The following is a 10,421-nucleotide window of genomic DNA, read 5'->3' on the forward strand; positions in this document are numbered from 1 at the left end:
ATCACAAGAGCAATATAGCCTTATATAAGGCCTTCTAGCAAAGCAATTATCGATGGCTCAATAACCCAGGTGCTAGTGTTATTATGAACGAAAGTCTGAAGTTGAGAGACAATGAATGATCTTAACTTTTATATTCCATAGGTATGCAATTCAATGAAACATGTACAGATGGAAAGTTTAGATCTGAGAATCATATGTGGGTATCATAATGCAAATAATTGGCTTTCTTTTTCAAAGAACATCTGTTGAAACATCTGAAAGCAGTTGTTTATACTACTGCCAAAATGCTGAAAAATGTAATAATTCTCCAGTGAGGTTAGAAATATCCAGGGGAAGAAAAATACTTTTTATGCAGCTCTGTTTTTATTAAATTTTGTTGTTGTTTCTCTAATATGGCACATAGGAGATACTCAACAATATTTGTTGAATGAATGTTGAATGAATAGCAGAAACTCATTAAACAGTTGGATGAATCATTTCTTTTTTTTAGACTTATAAGATATATTTCCAGCAAATAGTATGTCCAAATTTTACCACATTTTATACCACTTTTTTTTTTTTTTTTTTTAGTTGGAGTCTCACTCTGTCTCCTAGACTGGAGTACTGTGGCACACTCCCGGCCACTGCAGCCTCGACCTGCTGGGCTTAGGTGATCCTTCCACCTCAGCCTTCCATGTAGCCGTAACTACAGGTGTGCACTACCACGCCTGGCTAATTTTTGATTTATTGTAGAGACCAGGTCTCACCAAGTTGCCCGGACAGGTCTCGAACCCGCAAGCTCAGGCAATCCACTCGCCTTGTCCTCCCAAATTGCTGGGATTACAGGTTGAGCCACCGAACCTGGCCTATTTTATACCATTTTTATCTGGCATAAATATAAGTAATAGTACTCTGGCTCTGGACATAATATGATGTAATCAGCAGGTATAAGAAAATATGTCTTAACACTATAGACAATGTATAAATAAAGCTAACTATCTTTTAAATAATCAAAGATAACATTTAATTATCTTAATTAAACTTACAACTCTTATAATTTGAATTGTGAGCTCACCTAATCATGTTTACTCCAACAAACAAAATAAGGTTTAAAATTCCTGCTAAGTCTATATTTGCAATACCCCTAAAAATATTCTAATTTGTGATTTAAAACACCAAAATAATCTGGAATGTGAAGAGGAAGTCTACAGAAGATGTTATTTCTTCCCATACTCCCTTTCTTCAATTTCCAACAACTCTCTCCTCCATACTCCTGTGTAAGTGAGGCAACTGGGCTCCCCAAAGGCTGCCCAAGTTTTACTTTGCCAAGTTTCAGTACTGAAAGAGCATGTTAAATAATAAATGTGAATTTGAGTGTAACTAATAAAATTGGAATGTTAAATAGCAGCATGCTTTTGAAAACCAGCCTCCTTGTGAGAATGCTCCCTGTGCGAATCCATGGGAAATAATTCTGAAGGGAGTGATATTAATTAGTGATATAATTTATCTTCTGGAAACCCTTCCCTTTGATGACTGCCATGGTAAAGTTTATAAGCCTCCAATCACGTGCTCAAAGAATGATTCAAACCACTATTTCAGCTTTGTTTTCCATCCTTGAACAGATAAAAGAGTCAAAATAATTTTGGCATATCAAAATTTTACCCATACATTGTATGATTATGTGTATATGTATGATTACGAAGTTATAAAAATACATTTATTAAGAATTTTCAACCAAATGATAAAATGCTTGTGATGTAATGAGAGGAGAAAAAGCAGAATACAAAATTAAATCCATGGCTTCTGAGTCCAGATTTCAGTTCTCATTGACATGCACTAGATATGCAACCTTGGCAAGATTCTTTTTCTTTTTTTTTTTTGAGTTGGAGTCTCACTCTGTCGCCCAGATTGGAGTGCAGTGGCATGCTCCCAGCCACCGCGGCCTCGACCTGCTGGGCTTCCGCCGTCCTTCCACCTCAGCCATCCAAGTAGCTGGAACTACAGGCGCGTGCTACCACGCCCATCTAATTTTTTGATTTATCGTAGAGATGAGGTCTCACCAAGTTGCTCGGGCGGGTCTCAAACCCGCGGGCTCAGACAATCCACTCATCTCGCCCTCCCAAAGCTCGGGATTACAGGCTGCGCCACCGAGCCCAGCTTGGCAAGATTCTTCATTGTTCAGTGGCTCATTTTTCACAACGAGCCTATGAGGGTAACAGTAGAAATCATCTCAAATAGAAATAGTGCTCAGAATCATGCCTGGCAAATAATAACAAATTATTATTATTTATTCACAATTTCAAATTTATACAGGAAAAAATGAAGACTAAAGAGGGTTTGCTGGAAAGCAATAGCTAAAATATTGCTATTATTTGTATATAAATGACATGCTTATAGGCAATTATTTTGTTTCATATATATTTGTCTGTATACTTTTAAAAGAAAGTTTAAAAGTTAAGTTTCATGCATACATAGCTTGATGAAAATTAAAGTGGAAATTGGGAAGAGGTTAGAATTTATAACCAATTAAACTACAGCATTACTGAAATATTAATTAAGCCTATTGTGATGTGACAGAATTAACATTTAACTTATTTTACTTGATTCTAAATATATTCCAATTAGAAAATTATTTTTAGTTTAACCAATGTCAATTTTACATTCAGAAATAAAGTCAAATGTTTAGTATAATATCAATATTTCAACCTACTAAGACGAAAAACTTTTAATTTTTGATTTAAAAAAATCCCACGCAAAAGTCCCAAAGGTGCCTTTCATGTTTAAGCTTTAATTAGCAACCACTTTGGTCTCTGACACATATTGCACAGATATTGAAGTGTTAATATTACTGCAGCTTGATTACAAAAGGCAATGATTAATTTTAAAGCAGACAAAAAAGATAAGCCCTGATTACAAAGGAATGATTAAGGCGGAATGTCAGACACTGTACATTTATAGCAGCCTTTGCCATCGTCAAAGGATAAGACTTTGCAAAAGTTTATATTTAGAATCACAAGTACTTTGTACTTTATGATACTGGGCGTGTGAGCCTTGGGGACTGAGCGCCCGGCCTCCCGTCAGGCCTAAGGCCTCGGGGGTCACGTGGCCCACAACAAACCACCCCCGGCGCGGGAGGGGCCCGCCGAGTCGCCGTAGCTCGGGTTCTCACCAGGCCGGCTCGACCTGAGGTGGGCGTCGAAAGTAGGCTTGGGGGGGGGTCTCTGGCCCGCGCTTTTGTTAGCAAGTTACTTTTCGCGGCGAGATAGGTTGCTTTGAGGACCTTATCCCTAAAAGGAGCGGGGCTTGGGATTCGAAGGCTGACCCCGGCGAGGCCTCTCAAAAGCGAAGGCCCTGAACCTCCATCTTTATTTGCCACCAGAGCGGAAAACAAAGCTGGTGAAGGGAAGAGGTCTGGCCAGGAGAAGGGTGTTCCACCAGGGACAAGGCCGAGCTTGAAACTCTCCTCCCTGGGTGTGAGGGAGAAAAGCCGGGTTTGTAAGTTGTCAGTGTGGAAACAAAGGCCGGGGCCGGAGTGGGCAGCTTCGCCTGCATCCCCTCTTGCGTCCTCCGTGTGGGCAGGAGACAGGGAGTTGGAGACAGGCCGGTCTGGGGATAGTTCTAGAAGAATCCTTCTTCTTTATTGTGCTTTCCAGGATCTTCAGTCTTAGTTATAAAATATTTAACGGCGAGAAAAGGATCTGCGGGTTCCCGGGCCAGAGATGAGCTTGGAGTCCCTGTTTCAGCACATCATCTTCACCGAGCACCAGGCCGAGGAGGGCCGCCGTTTGTTGCGAGAAGGTCAGGTTTCTGTCCTTTGCATGGGGTCTCCTGGAGCTGGATGCTCGGAGTAGAAGGAAATCCCACAGGCAGTGGTTAGAGCAGTTTGGAGAGCTTGCTTTCCGTCTGCGGAAAGGCAGCTCAGAGGTGTCTTCGCAAATGCTATTGAAATGGAGACTTGAGAAAGATTGACGTGTTTCAAGATTTCATTTGTATTACAGTAAGGTCGGAAATTACCAGATGTCGTGAAAAAATTAAGAAAGCAACACAGGAGCTGAACGAAGAGAAAAACAAGTTGGAATCGAAGGTATTGACATGTAGAGCATGCTCATTGTCACTTGTAAAAGTCTGTCTTAACTTGACTTTTGGGGGATGTTTCACTGTTTAACCAGTTGTCCTTCAAGTAGGGAGCACACTGCTTCTATGCTGGCTAGTATAGTTCCCATGTTGTTTGGTAGTATTTAAAGTTCTGAATCCAGGGACATCTACAGTTGTAACATGAATTTGTCCTAACTAGAAACAAGTTAAAATAATGGAGAATTCCATGTTCAATTTATGGGATGGTTAAGGTTTTTATAAGAGCACAGTGTTACTGGAAGAATAATTATTCTACCTAGTCAATGGGTAGTTGGTACAATATATACATTTTGCATAATAAATAAGTCTGCTATGTTGGTGTAGTGACTGAATGTAACTTACCCATGTTTTTTCAGTGCTCTATCACATTTGGATGTGTCTTTCATCTGAAAATATACTTTTTCCACTAGTGTTTCTTTTTTTCCAACATTTTAAAAGTTCTTTTATTTTATTTTAAATAGAAGTAAGAGAGTCTGATGGCTTCTTGAAGGAGGATTTTTAAAGGATGGGTGGAATTTTGGAGAGGTAAAGAGAAGCAGTAGGAAAAAAACATTCCAGATTGAGGGAGGAGGCAGATAAGATATGCCCAAGGCATAATTGGGAGAGGAATCTAGTCAAAGCTGAAGGCTGATATCTGGGAATAGCAGGAAACCATTGCAGGTTTTTGATCCAAGAGCTGAGTGATAAAAGTGATTTTAGGAAGATCTCTGAGGTCTGATTGGGAGTATGGGAACAGACAGGAAGCCAGGAACATCATTTGTGTCACAATGAAGGCCTTGCTGTGGGTGGAGGCCGAAAGTTGTTCAAAAATGTTTATTCACCACCTAACAATGAACTAAACAGCAGTGTGCAATGGAAAGTCTGTTTGGGAAGTCTGTTTGCTTCAAATTTATCTATTTTAACTTAACTGTGAGGAATTTTAGTTTTCTTTGTGAATAAAATAATCATATAACCCCTCTCTGTCTTGTGAGCTTAACTCTTTCCAAGTGTTGCTCAAACATCACCTATAAAGCCCTCCATGTACAACTTGGTGAAATGTTTTAATTAAACAACACGTCCTTGTGCTTGTATCCCCTGCTATTTTGTGGGCAAGAAATCTGGATTTTTTCCCTTATTTTTATTCTCACTGCCTGTATCCGATACTTAGTATATAGTATACATTAGTGTGTTGAATGAATTAATGAGTACTAATAGTATGTTAGATAAGAGGGAGTCACTTAAAATAGAATTTGGAACTGTTATTCACTGAAACCCTAGTTCCTAGTTTTGCCTGTGAGTAGTAGGTAAACCAGCTGCTACCAACAATGCTAAAAGCTGGTGGGATGGACAAATCATTAAGAATGTCATGATGAGCCGGGCTCGGTGACTCAGCCTGTAATCCCAGCACTTTGGGAGGCTGAGGTAAGTGGATTACCTGAGCCCGCGGGTTCGAGACCCACCTGGGCAGCGAGACCTCATCTCTACAATAAATCAAAAAATCAGCCGGGCGTGGTAGCGTGCGCCTGCAACTCCAGCTACTTGGAAGGCTGAGGTGGAAGGATCGCCGGAGCCCAGCAGGTAGAGGCTGCGGTGGCCGGGAGCGGCCACTGCACTCCAGTCTGGGCGACAGAGTAAGACTTCAACTCAAAAAAAAAAAAAAAAAAAAAAGGAATGTCATGATGTAGCTTTCTTTTTCTTGAAAAAGAATTAAGATATTTTTAGAATTGGCCACTAGAAGCTAAAAATAATAGGCAAAATATGAGCACTTATTATGTGCTAGGCATTGCTCTAAATGCTTCACCTGTACTAACTCCTTTAATGCTAACAGAAAGCCTGTAATAAGACACCACCATTATTGCCTCTTTATAGGTGAAGAACTGGAAAGTTGAGTGACTTGTCTATGATACATAATTTAAAAGCAATTAAGCTACCATAATGAAACTAACCATTAAGTAATGACAACATATTTTATTAAAGCAGATTTCTTGAATCCAATTTAAACTTTTTTTCCTCATAAAATTCATGTATAATAATGTTTCTGAAGTATTGCATCATGATTAGGGTAATATTTTTAAAAGGTCACTTATGTAAGTTTTTATACAAAATGAATTTTTTTTCTGGATTGGTGTACATATTGACATGGCAGATAATTTTTAAAATATTAATCTCTGTAATATTTTCTTTGTTAGTAGCCAGTTTTGCCTGAAAATGAAAATGAAATGTGTTTATATATACAGATACATTAAAAAACATTGACTCAGTTGCTTGTACTAGAGAGGAGAGACCAAATCCCTAACATTGTTTAGAAACATTTGCTGAAATTACTAATTAATATAGACTCATAAGTGCACATTGCTTTTTAATCAGCTCATATACATGGTAATAATACATTTGTTTCTCACTAATAAAATTAACATATGAGGTTCACAGTTCATACAATACTAATTTGTAATTGGAATAATTTGATTTATAATTATAGTCAAGATGGCGTGTGTGTGTGTGTGTGTGTATAAAGATTTTACAAGTGGAACTACAATTACAATGTTAATGACTAATAGGAAGAACTGAAGAAGTAATCATAAATTGATTTCTTGTTTCTTTTATGCTGACTTAATTGTATGTCTGCCAATAACAATGAATATATATTTACTTGAATATTTGACTTGGCATTTATTGACTCATTTGTCAAGTGGAAGCAGCATAAGGAGAAACTGGAACATAATTTGAATAGAGCAGTGCTTGAGTTATTTGTTATATAGTGATACATTCAGAAAACATTTTGGGTATTTATTTTGGAGGTTTCTTGTGGTCAAAAAATGTATTTAAGAAGTACAGTATTCATTTTTTTTCTGTTCTGTAAAACCCAGGTAGCATGTAATTAGAACTTGAATGATAGCATTTGCCTTTCAGGGCTCGATGAGTCCTTTAAAATATATGGTTGCAAAAGTCTCAGATTATATAGTATGAGTACTTTGTGAATTGGACTTCTACAGTATGCCTGGTTAGGTTTGGTAATATGAAAACAGAAAGATGAGAACATGCCCTGTATTTGCATGAATGCTTACCAATATATCTAAAGCTTCTGATAGTCAAGGAAAGGTTTCATAGTACTGATGATAGGGCAGACCAAAATTAAGGATTCACAAAACATTTGTAGTTTCTTCCAAGCATCTAAAAGAGATTCTTCTATTTTTAAAAAAATGGCATGTAATTAAAATTTGGGTGTTCAATTTTTATAAACATATTACATAAAACCTAGTATAATGTCATAGTCCCTTAAGAGGAAGTAAATAGAAGAAAATCTGCAACTATTTGTGAGTATATTGTTTATTTTTTTATTCTTCTAATTGTAATTTATTCCAATATCATCATAACCATAATGAGAGACTATTCATGAATTTTTTAAAGGAAAATTATATTGAAATAAAAAAGTTACTTAAGGTGGCTTCATATACTTCTTTATTTCAAAATGTACATGTTCCTTTTTTTAAACTGGTAAAAATTAGGAACTCTCCCAGAACAGCAGGCAAAGTCATATCCTTTAGTACTATATTACCTAATTAGGGAAAGAACAAAATCACAAATTATTATCATTTGTAATATTGAAATGAAGTTTTGTAATTGGTTTTGTTTTCCTTTCCTTACATTTAGCAAAGAAAAATTTAGATACAACCTAAATTTAACTTTACTGTTGATTAAAATTTGCTTAAAAACATGGGTAAAAGAAGGACATTATTTCTCCTCTCTAATTAAAATTTTAAGAAATAGCATGTAAATTATTTACTCTTAATTTTAGAAAATAAAGTATGAATTCCTGTTATCAAAATATAATACATACTGTCTTTTCATTAATTGTGTCCAAGACAATCTTAGGGGTAATTATGCTTTGTTTCTTACAGTTTGTATGTCTTCATCACATGAAATTCCTTTGAGCCAGTTGGTTTAAAATGTTAAAGTACCTGAGGAAGTAGAAGGGGGATGGGATCTAGAGCATAAGAATTAGCCTTGGTGAAGAGGAAGAATACTTTTTGTGTCATAAAAACTAAAAAAATTTAGCCAGGCATGTTAGTGCATGCCTGTAGTTCTGGCTACTTGGAAGGCTGAGGCGAAAGGATTGCCGGAGCCCAGCAGGTCAGTGCTGGGGTGGACGTGAGCATACCACTGCGCTGCAGTCTGGGTGACAGAGTGAGACTCCAACTCAAAAATAATAATAAATAAAACTAAAAATAATAATCAATTTAGTAAGCAGTTTCTACATATTATACCTTGTGCTAAGCATTTTAAAAACATCACAATTAATTCTCACACGAACCCTATGAGGTTGGTATTATTGTTACACCCATCATATATTTGAGAAAACTGAGACTCAGATAAATGAAATAACTTGAATGAGGTCACATAAGTGGTAAGTAGTAGATCTAAGATTTGAATCTATATGGGTAGACTAAAGAACCCTTGCTTAACTGCTATACTGTAATGTAAGAGGAAGCAAGAAGGAAAGAATGAGAGAAGATGCAGGAAGGTTTGAAAATTTAGTGACAGGACATGGAAGACATACTTCATTAAAAATAGTCTCCTAGCTTTGTAATGTCAACAAATTTGATAAGTGAATGTTGAAATAGGATCCGAGCGCTTAATTCACAGACTTGAACACCAGAAATTTAAGTTATAAAAAGGAGAGGTTTTTATTGCCAAGAGCTGAGCCGGTGGACACTTGCCTGCTGGACATAACAGTCCCACAGCAAGAGGCCCTGATTAGCTGTAGGGACTTGCTTAAAAAAGGCTAAACCACATTGGGACTTTTCAAGTGTGCTAAACTGCAACATCCTGGAGGCTTAGGTACCTTTCAAGCAATGCAAGCGCGGTTCACAGAAGCGAAAAAAAAAGTTGTTAAAGAGTTTAACCTAACCAGCAAGTGCTGTTGCTAGTTTTCAGGAAGGGAACCTTTTAACTGTGCAAAGGCTGAGTACATGTTTAGCCTAATTTTTGACATTGTAGATGTTTTTTTAAAAGCCCCCTTCCATATTCCCCTCTTTCAGTTGTTCCTGGAGTCATATCATTGACTCTTCATATAGGGGATTATATTGAGTTCTGAGGACCATTAATTTTATTGATTGCACACTATTTTTAACATAACCAAGGAGGCTTTTAATTAAGCAAGGCCCTACTGTTATACCTATTAGGAGCAGGAGGAGAGGTCCTGCCACTGCCAAGATCAGGGTTGTGAGCCAGGGGCACCAAGAGAAGAGGGACTGATACCAATTTCCTGAGGCTTGTCTTTGCAGCTCTCTTTGTTTTAGATTGTCTCTTACCAGGGCAAGAGTGTCTCGGATGACCCCAGATTGGTTTTCATGGAAACAGCACGCTTCCCCCAGGGCCATGCATAGCCCTCCTTGCTTCATGAAGAGGAGATCAAGTCCCCTTCTGTTTTGGAGCACGACTTCGGCTAGCCAATTGACTTGCTGTTCTAGGCAGGATATGCTCAACTTCAGGAGTCCTAGGTCCTTATCAACATGTTTACTTAGCTCTTTGAGGTTTTGGTCCCCAACAACCAGAGAAGCTGTACTTATTGCTGTGGACCCTGCAATTCCTAGGCTAATGAGGAGGGGCACTAATATGGGGACCTGCTTGGATTGCCCGAGGCCTGAGAGTCCAAGGTGTTCTCGTCCCTCCGTTGCTTCATAGATATATACCTGTGGTAGTATATGCACTAAGACACAGATTTCTGTGGTGTCCCTGAAATATTCTAAAGCAATACAAGGTGTTATACCTTGCGTACAAGCAAACCAGGTGGTGGGGGGTGCAACAGCCATGTGGAGGTCTTTAGAGGTTTTTGGATTGGGGATCCTTAGTACAGAGGTGGTATCACATGACATTTGGTAGGGAGAATTACTTATATTATAAGAGGGATAATAAAGGCAAGATCCACGTCCTTGAAGTTCTCCCAGGGTAAGGGCCGAGTTCTGTCCCCAGGGACATAGTCCTAAGGACTGAGTTGTAGCGAGGTTAAGAACGCGTACATGCTTTTCAGTGTTGCCTATTGAGGAGTTCACTGCAATTCCTACGCAATAAGGGGGTCGAGGGTCTAGGCATAGCCGGCAGTCTCTCCTTGCTTCAGGACGAGTAGTATTTGCAAATTGGTAAACAGCGGATAGCATAGGGAGGAAATGATTTTCATTTCCCGGCGCTAATGTGGTGGGTAGGGGAGCAGGACCTGCCCCTGAAATTGTAGGGTAGGTAGAACCAGACACCTGGGGTGGTTGGGTTGGGGGGCGTTCAGAAGGTTCAGGTTTTTGGAGAATCAAGTTGCTGTTGGGGCCCATAGGATT

At 38.4% G+C, this 10,421-nt stretch overlaps 1 protein-coding gene across 1 annotated transcript in view; it reads left to right on the forward strand.

The window, feature by feature from the left end:
• Positions 1-3,551: 3,551 nt before the first annotated feature.
• The window catches only part of CCDC172 (coiled-coil domain containing 172), an 85,028-nt gene continuing 78,158 nt past the window's right edge, over positions 3,552-10,421 (forward strand). The window contains exons 1-2 of the mRNA XM_008061508.2: positions 3,552-3,777; positions 3,978-4,063. Coding sequence (XP_008059699.1) covers positions 3,699-3,777; positions 3,978-4,063 — 165 coding nt within the window. The 5' untranslated portion in view covers positions 3,552-3,698. The remainder of the gene's footprint in view (positions 3,778-3,977; positions 4,064-10,421) is intronic.

The sequence above is a fragment of the Carlito syrichta genome, unplaced genomic scaffold (assembly GCF_000164805.1).
Source record: "Carlito syrichta isolate Samal-C Ts95f unplaced genomic scaffold, Tarsius_syrichta-2.0.1 Scaffold305300, whole genome shotgun sequence".
Lineage (NCBI taxonomy): Eukaryota > Metazoa > Chordata > Mammalia > Primates > Tarsiidae > Carlito > Carlito syrichta.